The 14,788-nt window shown below is 30.8% G+C and overlaps 1 protein-coding gene across 1 annotated transcript in view; it reads right to left on the reverse strand.

Annotated features, from left to right (window-relative positions):
- Positions 1-14,788, reverse strand: part of LOC118199881 (mitochondrial-processing peptidase subunit alpha) — a 56,324-nt gene that overhangs the window by 10,019 nt on the left and 31,517 nt on the right. Inside the window, exons 5-10 of the mRNA XM_085824073.1 lie at positions 14,291-14,393; positions 11,281-11,373; positions 10,451-10,623; positions 8,809-8,914; positions 5,134-5,345; positions 2,301-2,391 (exon numbers count right to left, since the gene is read on the reverse strand). Of these exons, the coding sequence (XP_085680199.1) occupies positions 2,301-2,391; positions 5,134-5,345; positions 8,809-8,914; positions 10,451-10,623; positions 11,281-11,373; positions 14,291-14,393 (778 nt within the window). The remainder of the gene's footprint in view (positions 1-2,300; positions 2,392-5,133; positions 5,346-8,808; positions 8,915-10,450; positions 10,624-11,280; positions 11,374-14,290; positions 14,394-14,788) is intronic.

Genomic DNA, 14,788 nt, shown 5'->3' on the forward strand with positions numbered 1-14,788 from the left:
TGTTAAAAATGTAATGCGTCATCATCAAAATTGTAGGGTGCAGATTGGCCCCATTGTAATGTGCCATGCCATAATGCAATCAACAAATAATAAAGAGATATTTAGATTATCGTGATTTTGTGATTCTTCAAAAGTTCTCTGCATCTTTTTTCAGTGATCTTCTAATTTTAATGCATTCATGACTGCAAAATAATGTCTTTCCTAACCAAGCACTCATTTCATATCAATTTACTGCAAGGAACTAAATTATATCATTACGCATTCCCACATACATATGTTGTAGAATTCAAAAGTTTACGGCTTGAGTCTATAACATAAAAAAGTTTTTGCAGTAGTGTAACTATGAGAACGTTTTTGTATTATTACATTCTCCCCCTTTCCTAAAAGTGGTTTGTCCCACATCACGTGGTCAAAAGCTTGTTGCAGCAGGGTTTTTCTGTAGGCAAGTGCATTTAGTAACCGGTGATAAAAAGAAATGGAGACAGTTGAGCAGAGAATCAATATCAAATTTTGTGTTCGCTTGGGAAAGAGTGCTACAGAGACTTTTGAAATGTTGAAGCATGTGTTCGGAAGTGAAACATTATCAAGAATGTAAACTTTTGAGTGGCATCGCCATTTAAGAGAAGGCAGGGAAAGTGCTGAATATGACAAATGCTGTGGCCGTTCCGTGACTTCATGCACCGATGAAAACATAAAAAAGGTGTCTGCAGCGGTACGTGCGAACAGAGAGCAAACAATTTGCGAAATAGCAGAATCAGTTGGGATATCAGAGGCCACATGTCACCAGATACTGACTAAGGAATTTAACATGCATAGGATGTGTCAACACATCGTTCCCTGCATGTTAAACAAAAACCAAAAGGGAATTTGAATGGAAATGGAGGGAGACCTAATCTTGGTTGTTGACAAAGATCCTTCCCTACTTGGCAAAATTGTTACTGGAGACAAGAAATGGTGTTTTTTGTGCGACCCACAAATCAAGAGAGCATTGGGAAAGTGGAAATTACCACAATCTCCATGGAAGCAGAAATTCCGCCAAGATCGCGCTAGAGGTATTCTTCGATATCCAGGGCATTGTACATCTAGAATTTATTTCTGAAGGATGCACTGTGAACAAAGAACTCTACGTTGAAATCCTGCGTTGTTTACACGAGTCGATCCTGAAGAAGAGACCAAAGGCTGAGCATGGGTGCTGTTGCATGACAATGCCCCAGCTTACCAATCCCTACTCGTCAATGACTTTCTTAGAAAAATGAAAACGAATGTTTTGCCTCATCTTCCTTACTCCTTGCACCTGCAATTTCTTCTTATTTCCTGAACTGGCAAGACGCTTGCAGAGTCGTCAGCTTCAATCTTCAGATGAAGTTAAATGTGCAGCCACACACTGAATTAAAAGACATGGCCAAAAATAGATTTCAGGCATACTTCGATTTACAGGCGCTAGCAAAAGTGTGTTGCTGCACAAGGATCTTATTTCGAAGGAGGATGTGTTTCTGCAATTTAATTCATAATACTTTTTACATTATAGACTCAGTCCGGGAACTTTTGAATCCTACCTCATATATATATATATATATATATATATATACATACATACAGTCATGACTCCGTATATATGGTTCTTCAAAGCAACTCAAAATACCTCATATATATGAAAGAAAAAGTTTATAAGTGCTTCAAGTGAGAATAAGTTATGATATGGTGAAATATAACAGCCTAAATTATTTTTTAATAGCATTCCAATACATTTATTATTTCTTGCAATGCTATATGATAAGAATAATAAAAAATTACTGTACTTCTTATCTTTTGGAAATCAAGCTTGAATGCTATAATCCCTTACTTGAACATGTATAAGAAAGGGAGAAAAAAAGTACATTTCAGCTGTATAATTTAGCATACCAATATTTTTTTTTAGCATATAGTTTAATTTATCTAACAATGATGTCATTGCACTTAATCTATGAAACTTTACTGTATTTATACACATTAAATGAATGTTGCTAAACACTGCTATTTCAATCTGGGTTCAAAATATGGTAAATATACTGGTTGCATGGGCATTTTCATATTTTTTTCCCATACGTAACAAAAATAACAGCAAGTTTTCCTTATAAGGCCCTCCATGAAGGCAGCTCTTTCCTTCAAAAATAGTTCTCATGTGTTTTGTGGTATTCAGTTAAGCATGAAGATAGCTTTTTATATAGCATTCCATATCATCTGATACAGAGGCACTTTGGTACTGAACTTAAATTAATTAAGAATACTCCATATTATTCAGCAGTTGAAAGTACATTTACCTTAGATGGATGTGCACTTGCAGAAATGCAAAAGAGCCCAGTATCATTATAAGCGTGGTTCATAGCAGTAGCACTGTACATCCAATGATGCCTGTAAAATTCACAGAATTAAAATTAATTACAACAGGTATCGAATAATCAAATGTGAAAAATATTTGTTAATCAAGGATTTAATACTTGGATTTAATAATATATATTTATTGGAACTTGGAAAACGGTTCTTAAAGGTTACAGAAGTTTTTATGAATAACAGGATCCTTTAAAAAGAATTGCATATTAACTTTTATCATACTATTTCTAAAGCATTTAAAAAAATATTTTAATATATAACTAAGCTTTTTACATAAATAAATATAGGTCTGTTAATGTAAGAAGTGTATCATCTTAACATACAAATGCTGATTATACTGATTAGCTTTAACTTTGCCAGACACAAAAATTGAAATTTTTCCTACACTGAGGCATTATTTTAAATTTAACCTCAAGACTACAGAAGATGCTCATAAACATTACAGAGTAAAAGGATAGAAAATAACATCTTAGGTTTCATGGCAACAGACTTGCCTCAAATTAAGATGAGAAATGGTAGGCTATCAATCGTTGATAATGATGCCTTAAAAACACGAAGCACAGCTAAACACAACCAGTACCGAAAGATTTACAGAAGACCATGGACACCTAAGGCCCAAGCTTTGTAAAACAGACAAAAATTTGGGCAGCTTTCTTATGAACTCACCATGGAATAAAGAAACCAACAAGCGCAACTTTGAAAAACTCTGCACGACAGTTCTTTGAATCAGCAGTTTTTCAGACATATAGTGATACATGATGACAACTGGATTTACATACGAAATGCAGACAAGTGAAAATAATGGGCAGATCATAGAAAATCCACAAACCTCCCTGTTGTCATACAGAAATGATTCAAAATGAAGTTTATGATCAGTGTTTGGTAATTTTGAGCAAATAATCCATTATGAAATGGATTTTTACAGTGGCCCAAAAGGGTTTGTTAAACTTTTTTAGGCTTTTGCTAAGCTCGGAGTCTACAGTCTACTTTTGCATTCACTCATGCTAACCGATTTTTTTCAAGTCTTTTTAGCTTTAATGCTAAGCATAATTTTCTTCACACTTACCCCCCACACAACAAAATTGCAAAATTTTTAAAAGCTGCATATGTTGAGAACTCCCAATGCATTGTCGAGGACTGATATACATTTTAAAACCTTTTCACTCTTTTCTCAGTTCATCATATCAGTTTTCAGTTTTCTTAGTATGATGGCTTACACACATAAAAAAGCTTTTTGTTATTCTCTTTTTGTTATTAGCTCATTTATTCTCAAGTTTTATCCCACTTGGAAAGTTTTCAAATTTTTTAAAAATATTTTTAGTGCAATTTAAAATAAATTATTTAATGATTAATTAAATATAGTAGAATTACTTGAAATAAATGACAGTCTCAAAATTTAATATCTAGTAGTTAATAAATTTGAATTACAAAGTGTAACCAGCAAAAATGTTTCACAAGTACCAAGATTTATGATAGGAAATAAATATAATTTAAATTTAATTCTCTTTGTGTTATTATTATTGCTTAGGTATGTTTTGATAATATTTTGTAAGCCAGACTTAAAATTGAATTAAAATATTGTTTTCTAGATAAAAAGTTTTTATTTTTAAACAAAATCTGCCGTGCCAGCTGTTTACAGATTTGGCCTACATGTAATTTGAGTTTGAGACCACTGGTTTACAGCATCCTTTTCTGAGTGTCCCTTGTTTCTGTTGATGCTCTAGAAAAAGACTGTTTATGATATTTTTGCATAAAAAGTAATATTACCATGGAATTGAACAAAGATAAAGAGATGGAATGGGAACCATTGAATTATTTTGATTTAAAACATGGTTCTTTTCTTATGCTGTAGTAAGATGTCATTTTAAATTGAAAATACTTTTGACACACTCAGATACAGAATAACCTACAAGTTCTTTAGAAAATTTTTATATCATAGCTTTCTTTCCAATTTATTATATTTGCCTTTTAAGTTATAAGGAACTAGAAAAAAATACACGAGAATAACTTCAGGTATGATCATGTCTCACGTCTCAAACTCATGGCCCCCAAAGCAAATCACGATCGTGTCTCAAATTCATGGCCCCAAAAGCAGTTTTATGTGGCTTGTGAATACATTTCAATAATATATCTATTTCATGCTGGATGCTTATAATTTTACATACTATGGACCGAGCTTAAGTATGCAACTAATACTGAAGGGAAAAAAGATAACATGGTTAACTTGGAGCTTTGCCAGGCCATGCAGCTTTAAAAAAAATTTACAATTGAAGTTAAAAATAAGTTCTTAGCAATCAATTCAACATATTGAAATTCCATGAAATAAATGCCAGTCTAAAATTTAATAATTCGCTCTAACTATACCTGAATAATGAAGTAACACTAATAGAAATTTCTTGCAGGTACCAACCGTCTGGCTTGAAAATAAAAATAAATTTGGATTTTATCCCTTCATGTTGTTATTATGCTTATTCATGTACAATTTCTTGATAAATATTCAGTAAATGAAATTTGAAATTAAGTTCACAATTTTTTTTTCTTAAAAATTGTTTAAAAATTTTGCTAAAAAATTTCCGACCCATCAGTTGTTTTCAGATTGTGTGTTTGGTCTGGGTGCAATTCAAGTTTGAGACCACCGACATATAGCATATTTCAAATTTATTTACATAGACTGTTATCTGTAATCAGACATTATAATATTAACTATAATTTATGAATCAATGAAATAAATAAAAGTTCTAGATATGGAAGAAAAAAAATAACCTATTTAAAACATTGGTGTAGAGTCGTGTATACATTCCTTTGCCAGGTCCCCCAGCGGAAAAAGAGCCACCACCTCCCATCATTGTGTTCAACACACAGAAAGGAATAAAATCTGGACTTTGGTGAGAACAGCTTTCAAGTCCCAAGACAAAATGGGCAAGTTCAGGCATTGGAGTTGGTCCTAAATTTACATTTGACAAATCCTTTTCCAGCTTTAAGAAATAAAAATAAAAATTGAAATAAAACAATTTCAGAATTTTTATTCAATTTTTAGAACAGTATTAAAACAAGTATTTTTATACCAGATATGTACCATATGGTAAGAAAAAATGTTTTATTAATTACAATTGCTCATAAAAAATTCCCCAGCTCGACATGTTATAAAGTGAAATTCATTTATAACAGATGTATTATTAAAAAATAAATATTTAAATTATTAAGAAGCAAGATTATGCTCACAGCATTTAAATTCCTTAGTTTATTCAGCAATTACATATTATGATTAAATTTGAAAGATAAATTAAAAATCTTATGCTTCATCTATGGCAAAAGTCTGTAGCCCACATGAAGGTATGTAAAAAACAAAAATTGTTTTATGCAGCCCATACAGCCCGGACTTGGTGCCGTCCAACTATCACTTGTTCCTGCACATGAAGCGCGAGCTTGTTGGCAAGCGCTTTGGATCTGACGATGACACAAAAAATGCTGTGGAGTCGTGGTTATCGAAACTGGCGGGAAGTTTCTTTGATGATGGTATACAAAAACTGGTCACCCGCTATGACAAGTGTTTGATCATTGGCGGAAATTATGTTGAAAAATAGTTTAAGACATGTATGTTCATGTAAAAATAAAATTGGATTCGAAAAAATTGTTTTACTATTTTTTTTTTAAAACGGTACTTGGTTTCTGAATACGCTTCGTACATTAATATTATTATATAATGCTAAATAAATAATTATAACAATTTTTAATTATAACATTGTATTAAATTATTGCAATTACAATACTAAAATAAATAACTATTACTACAAAAAGAATATTTCTGCCAGTGAATATAGTTTCTTGTTTTTTAAAAGTTTATTTCTAAAAGTAAGCAATGAAATTGTTGTAATGCAGAAACCATTGTAATTCCTCCCCCCCTGATTCCTAGACTGCAAAAAAATACAAAACGTAACATTTATTTCTGCGAATATCAGTTAAAAATATGGAAGGCAGGCGATAACTGGATGATCAGGGGAACTTTCCCTCCCATGGTAGTAAAATGCATCTATCTGGAGAGAATTCATTTAACGCATTATCTATACAGCTGCGCACTATTTAACAATTTTATTTATTAATTTCCTAAATGATTCTAAGTGTTTTTTGGCAGAATGCCAGCCAAGGTTGCTTTCGTGGTGGTCAAACACAACCATCTAAGAATTTTGGAAGGCTTCTTTGAAGGATGTTTCTAAGATGCACATGCACACACACACACTTAAAAAAAAAAAAAAAAAAAAAAAAAAAAAAAAAAAAAAAAACCTAAAACTTTATAATAAAGCAACCTTTTATGGTAATGGAACAAACCATTAATAAATTTTAAAAAATTAGCCTCAGTATTATAATGCCAAGAAAGAGGTAAATATTCAAGTTTCATGCTATAGTTCATGTATAATTAATGTGGAAGGCAACCTTCAGTACAGAATTTTCCGGCCTTAATGCTGAGAGGGTTAATACCTGTAACATGTAAAGCTAACAGAAGAAAGAATAAGATGGGAACCATTAAAATTTTTAGAAGGGATAAAGAAAAATATTCTGAAATCAAGCATTTTTACTTCCTTGTACAAATTAAAGGAAGTATTATAATCACGAAAATTTCAGGGTACCGTATTTCAACGAAATTATCCATTTTGATCGCTACTCAATGCAATTTAATGATGTTTTTGAGTGACATCTGTATGTACAGACAGAATAAAGGATTCTTTTTCCCTAAATGAATTATAAAACTGATTTAAAATGGGTTCAGAAGCGAATTTTTCATGTGTCTATATGTACGTATGTATCTCGCATAACTCAAAAATGAATAGCCACAGAACACAGAAATTTTGCATGTGGAATTGCTATAGCATGTAAATGTACACCTCTCTTTTTGGTTGCAATTCCATACCAAAAGTATATAAATATATGTATATACATATATATTCCACTCTGTTACTCGGCTCAGTGTCTTTACTCTTACATGTTTGAAAATTTTGCATCTTTTGCTTTAAAAATGATTGAATTATGTTGTTCTTATCTTCCGGTTAAGGTTTTTTATGCCTTTAGTTAACCTGAATGTTATAGTTGTAGAACTATCAACAGTTTAAAAGCTGTTTAAGTATGGTTAAGCTTGATTTTTATTTTACCATGGCAGCCACATTTGTTTACATTTGAAACTTAGCAGAATAGTGGATTTGTTGCCAACCTAGAGAAACAAAGCTTCGCAACAACAAAGTAACATCTTCTTTTATTATTGCAAATTAAATTATGCTTAATGCATTCTGGAATTATCATTTAAGTTATTAAATTATCTCATATATTGACTCAGCTTAGTGTCCACAACAAATTAAATCAGTTTCTACGCCTTCAGCGTCTTTTTGCCGAGTAAGACTAAAAGTAAACTTTCAGTTTTGTGCACTGAAAAATTTGTCTTCTTGCTGCTGACCAAATTGCTAGTTTTTGCGTAAAAACTGTAATTTTAATTGTAAAAATTACTTAAAAATTTTTTTTAACTGTATTTGGAGTTTTTTGTTTTTTCATATCTTTAAATTTTTAATGAAGATATTTTGTGTTTTTATTATTTTTGCCCCGTCGCGAAATGAGAACTGAATTAATTAAATGAGAAATACATGTATAATGAAATTCAAGGAAATAGGCGTTTCATATTAGCAGAAAATACTGTCGGCAGTCTGTTTTGGACAGAGAACAATGTTTACGAGTAGCACATGCACATTAGGTAAGCAGTGCTGAATCATCTGTGAAAAACTGATTATTTTTTATTTGTTTAATTTCTCTCATACATCATATTAGATTTATTATAATATTTGAATAGAACAAGTGGCAATGATTAGATAATTCTTCCAATGATTTTTCTCTTTTTTACATTGAGTTGTAAAATAAATTAGATGCAATTGCTGTTACGTGAACCTAGCGCCAGAGTATCGCTATGGTAAATAAATATAGTGAATTTTAAAAAGCGGATTAATTTTATCATAGTTTATGTGCTATTGATAAAGTAGATTTAATTTAATTCAAAAGTTTTAAATGAAATGCAGGAAAAATATGTCCAGTTTAATATTTCATACAAGGAAGTCATAAGGTACACATTAGATTTTTTTCATTTATTTACATATCTTTAAGAATAATATAGCTAATTCTAATTAATCAAATTTCACTGGATTAGTAATAATGTCTGATTTTATAACAAAGAAGATTTAGAATTTAAGACTGAGTACTGATAGTTATAAGTATAATTTTGTTTTCAGTTTATGAAGCTAAATGATTTCCATTTGGTAGAAATATATGTTGTTGACTGTTAATGTACTTGAGTATAAGTATTATTATAGTAGCTTGTTATGGATTTTGCTGCTAATTTTTTTATATCACAAAATGAAAATTTTGAATTTATATGTTTACTAATATAAAGAAATTTTTCATTACCTTTACCATACCTCCAGTATACTGAGCAAGAGAGTTATCTACAGGTATTTCTTTTTCTGAAGCTAAATTTTCAGTTTCCCATATGGGAGGATTTTCCACAAAATGCCTAAAAAGTTTTCAGTTAAGAATTTACTTGCATACTCAAGACAAATTCAAACTTCAAATTATTTGGATATAAATTAATTATGAAAGTAATATTGTTTAAATATCTGCACAAAGACCATATTTCTTTGATTCAAAAATTTTCTCTTCTGCCTTCATGTTAACTTCCCTATAAACAATATTTGTCTTCTAAGTAAAGGTGTTTTAGAATACAAATCGTAAAACTGAGCTCTTTTCACATAACACCCAACAATTTGCTTTCATAAAAAAATTCAAATTCTGTTCTACAAACAATTTAAACATTATCTGAAAAAGCAACTGTAAATCAGTTACTGATGGTCAACTTTCAGTTGACAGCTTTCAAGGGTAAAAGGGGAAAAAAAAAAAAAAAAAAACTCTAGTGTCAAAACTGGCAAAATAAGGATCTTAGAGCTGGTAAAAATTAATTCCAGAAAAAACAGTATAGTATTAACTTAAAATACTGGGTGATCAAAAAGTCAGTATAAATTTGAAAACTTAATAAATCATGGAATAATGTAGATAGAGAGGTAAAAATTGACACACATACTTAGAATGACATGGGGTTTTATTAAAACCCAAAAAAGTTTACTGTTATCGGGCCTTTTTTCTTCGAGGAAATGTGTGAGTCTGGTTTTGTAACTGCTACCGTGACGGGTGAGAGGTACGCCAATATGTTACAGAATCGCATCGTCCCCAGCCTGGCTGATAAACACCTGCTGGAACGTACGATTTTTATGCAGGATGGCGCTCCACCCCATATTGCTAGACGCGTGAAAGATCTCTTGCGTGCGTCGTTTGGTGATGATCGTGTGCTCAGCCGCCACTTTCGTCATGCTTGGCCTCCCAGGTCCCCAGACCTCAGTCCGTGCGATTATTGGCTTTGGGGTTACCTGAAGTCGCAAGTGTATCGTGATCGACCGACATCTCTAGGGATGCTGAAAGACAACATCCGACAGCAATGCCTCACCATAACTCCGGACATGCTTTACAGTGCTGTTCACAACATTACTCCTTGACTACAGCTATTGTTGAGGAGTGATGGTAAACATACTGAGCATTTCCTGTAAAGAACATCATCTTTGCTTTGTCTTAATTTGTTATGCTAATTATTGCTTTTCTAATAAAACCCCATGTCATTCTAAATATTCAATTCTAATTTAATGTCATTCTACATCATTCCGTGATTTATTAAGTTTTCAAATTTATACTGACTTTTTTATCACCTGGTATATTGTATCACCAATGTTTTCAATGGCCTAGAAAAATGCCTTAGGATTAAATGATTTGCTTAGAATAAATGGGAGCTTCAAACTCTATGGTTTAAAAAATAATTTTTAGCTATATTCCACTTAAGGGAATTCAAAATTAAAGAAATATGGTATTTACAAAAATCTGCAGAAATTAGACTACAATTTTAAGTTAATACTTAGTTCCATAAAATAAAAATCAGCAATTTTTTATATTAGTAATTGAAAGAAAAATTACATCATTGAAATTAAACATAATAAAAAAAGATTACCTTTGACAAGATTCAACAAGAGCATCATGTTCAATTCCAACACCAGCAATAACCATTCGAGAGGGTATAAAATGATATTTTAAATATGTATATAAAACAGTTCTATCGATGTGAAATACATTTTCAGCTGGGCACAGTTTTGGAAGACCCAATGTATTTTTCTCATATGCAGCCTAGTTCAAGAGATAAAAAATTACAATCTGCTAATTTCAAACAGAAAAGTAAACAACTTAGCCCTATTTTCACCAGCATAAAAGTACATAATAAACTTTAGCCTAAATTATTATTAGCTTATACTAAATTTAAAAAGAAGATTATCACAACACTATTTAAAATCTTACCAAATGGGAAAATCTGGGAGAATTTTAGAAAACTAATGAATAACAAATTATGAGCTTTAATTTTAAACAAACATGGGGATTCAGTGTTATGCTAACACAATATTTCTTTCATTGGTCAGCTTTATTTTGCTTACTCAAACAACATAATTAACTGGAATTTGATTCTAGGAAATTTAATTCATGTAATTCTTAAACACTTTTATTCAAATTAATAAAATTACGGAGGGGGAAATCATAAATAAAATAAAACAGGCTAACATCTGTTAAGGATACTCATGGCAATAATTTTTTTAATTGAACAAAACTTGCTTTACAAATCAAATGCGGAACCCAACTTGTGTATCGCACAAAAATTATCATGATGTAATATCAAGTTTAAAAGAACGATTTCTTTAATCAAAAAGGAAAGCTATTTATATGATAGATAGAAATAAGAAATTTTTTTTTTTTTTACTATTGCGACTAAATGCAGCATTTCTAATTACTTACAGCATGAATCATCTCTGATAAAAGAAGTTCTTGATCTTGTCTCATTTCCAAGTCTTCTAATTCAAACTGTATCGTCTGACGAGCACTATCAACCTTTATATATATATATAAAAAACTTTGTAAATGCAAACTTTTAAAACATTTTTAATAAGCACACAACAGAATCAAATTCAGACTTATTCAGAAATTCTAAAACTGTAAAATTCAGAAAATTCTGACTAAATTCAGAAATTGTAAAATTTCTGCCTTGCAAAAATAATTTTTAAGGCTGATTTAAAAGGCAGAAATTAAACTTTTTTTTTTTTTTTTTTTTTTTTTTTTTTTTTTTTTTAAAGTTTGGGACTTTCTGATTATCTGCACCCCTGACAAAAAGTTGTGGAAAAGTATCTACAAGACAAAGCAGGATGTCTACAAAATAGTTATATGACACCAACAATCTTGCGAAAAAGAATTTATCTGGCAACCCATGTACACATGCAGCATATCTGTTTTAGCCAATGTGCAATACTGATGTATGGATGTTGAATTCGTGCAATCTTCGAATTTTTTAAAACAAAAAACACATAGCTGCATACATGGGGAGAACAACAGTGGGAAAAAGTAAAATTTATTGAAAAAGGGTAAGTACTTCTTGCTTTTTTAAATTTTATTGATTGATTGTTCTTGTATGAAACTCTTACCCATTTCAGCCTTTCATGCATTAGTTTGGTGAAAAATTTGTCAACAATGAGATCACGAATGCTTTTCAAAGTCCCCACCAAGTTCGTAACTTTTTGTGGGGATTCAAATAATCAAAAAGTACCATTTTTTTAAAGATAATTACAATAATTAAAAGAAGAATTTTTCATGTTTTAATGCATTTTTCCTATAGCTACATGCACCAGAAAAGGGATAAACCACATAATATTTGAAATTTCAATTCTGAAGAAGTATCATTAGCAGCAAAGGTACAGACAACTGGAAACAGTGTTCAGACTGAAACATACACTAACATTATATAACCAACAATATTTTAAAATTTTCTTCAATCCCAATTCTGGTAAGCCAATGACATTCCACTTGACTTACTCAGTCTATGGATAAAATATTAAAATAAATATTAATATTTCATTGTATTATATGACTGCATGTATATCTAATTGTTTTTATTATTAAATCAAAATTAGTTTGTAGTGTGTCCCCCAGAAATATGAAATGGAAATGCAGACTTTAATTATTTTTACTTCCGTCTATATATTGCTATCCATACACTGTATTATTAGGTCATCCCATAAATAACGTGGATTTTTTGGAATCCTCATTTTTGAATTTTTAATCTGATATACTGCCCTTCATTCTCTACTAATTCTTAAAAATTATGCTGGGATTTTGTTCCACCAGCCTTTGAAGGATATTCTTGCCAAGCTTCACAGATCTTCCAGAAAGAAGCTTATCTTCTAGGCAATAATTCCACCCTCAGAATTTCTGGAACCACTATCATCACAGCCTCGTGCTTACTGTCTATTTATTATCTACAGGATCAATATGCCTATTAATAATTATTTAAATAAACTTATAAAGCAAAATATGTCTCTGTCATTTAGCTTTGAAGGGGGGACTGTTAAAATTAAATTGCACCAAATAAGAAGGTTTCTTTTATGGAAAGTGGATACGTGTTGTTTATTCCTTCCCTCCAAATTTTAATTAAATCGGAGAGGGGAAAACATGCATTCTTAACGGCATGACCCAATACAGTCAAAAGTCGTTAATCTGGACTCGTCGGGACTTCGGCCATTCCAGATTATCGATTTTTCGGATTATAGATCATTCGTTTAAATCTGGTAAGACGACATGCAGAAATTACAAAATTAAAAATATGAAACCGTAATTTATGAAATAAAGAACAATTATGATCTAAAGGGTATCAAAATTTACAAAAAAAAAAAAAAAAAAAAAAAAAAAAGCTTAATATTTATTTGTTTACTTTATTAAACATTTCTTTCAATATAAGTTGTTTATTTTGCTTCATTTCATGTGATAATACTTTCCCTTTAATTCTATTAAACAGACATAATTTCTTGTTTAGTTACAAAGTTCCGATGTTCAAGTCCTATAATTGCTTTAAATCATATCAAAGACGGAGTACATGACATGAAATACTACATTTAGTAAGGAATTATAAGCCAAATAAAATAAAAACATCTGCTGTGAAGATAAGGATAGTAATGACAGATCAACTTCCAATTCATTACGCGCCACGGCGTCCCCCCCCCTGCCGCAGAGCAGCGTGAAATTGATAAACAGATTTCGGATTTCGAAACATACTTTGGCTTTGTAAATCCTTTACATATTAGTAAATATATATCAGAAATTCTATTTGACATAATCGAAAGTTCAAGCTTACTTCTATAAAGTTGCTCTAACAGTCTGCAAAAAACAATAAACCGGATCCAATTTGAAGATTAAGGAACAACGCAATCTGCAACATTAACTGAATTAGATAATTTTAGCTTAGCTTATACCGTTCGTTATATATTAAACGCACATATGCACACACATATTTGCAGCCGTAAAGGTCTTACGCGCCTGCGTAAACGCCTGTGCGCGTGCATCAAAGCGACGCATGCGCAGAAAGTTTGTAGCTTTGAGGTCCGGATTATGGGAGTCCGAATTAACGACTTTTGACTGTACAGGTAAAATAGTAACATTTTGCTTAGCAACGCAACTGAAATCTGGAGATTCTTATTACTGTTAAAAGCAATAAATTTTAAAGATATGTAAGAAAAAAGAAAGAGGACATTCAGAGAGAAGCTGAAAATTATAAATATGTCACAAATTTCTAAAGTATGTCTTAAAAAAAAAAAAAAAAACTTGCAGGGTGAAAATATGCAAGTAAATGTGATTTCAATGCATAATATTTTCTTTCTGTTTTCCCATCATTTCAAAATACATGAGAAATTACAAATAATTACTTAGTATTCAAAATAGTATAAAAATTATGATGATGATACACAATTTTTTAAATTCTCACCTCTTCAGCAGATAACTTTGGCCTTAGAACTGCTTCAGACAAAAGTTTTATTACAGGATCTAAACTTTTAGAATTAGCTGAGGCTGCATATATTAAAGTATCCCTATTAAAAAAAAAAATACTATGAAAATTAAAAAATTATAAAAACATACATTTTAACAAAAACAGAATTAATTTTAATACTTGGTACCAATTAATTTTACTAGCAAACACAGAATGACTAATAGACAACTTTGGTTATCCATCAAACAATACAGTACACACAAAACTGAACAATAAAAATTACTCTGAAACAATTTTCTTCATTCATAAGAAATCTTCTCCTTTCTTTCCAGATTTAAAATACCGACAAATTTGAATTGACCATTCAGTGAAAATAAAGCTATTGCATTCTTCCATGAAAAGGGTATTTTACACTTTGCCAAAATCTGAGAAAATGAATTTGAATGCAACTTTCCTTAAAGTAGGAATCTGTATTTAAAAAAATATTTTTATATT

This window comes from Stegodyphus dumicola, chromosome 9, assembly GCF_044657685.1.
Source record: "Stegodyphus dumicola isolate Sdum_Otavi_A_Nest chromosome 9, ASM4465768v1".
NCBI classification, from domain to species: Eukaryota; Metazoa; Arthropoda; class Arachnida; order Araneae; family Eresidae; genus Stegodyphus; species Stegodyphus dumicola.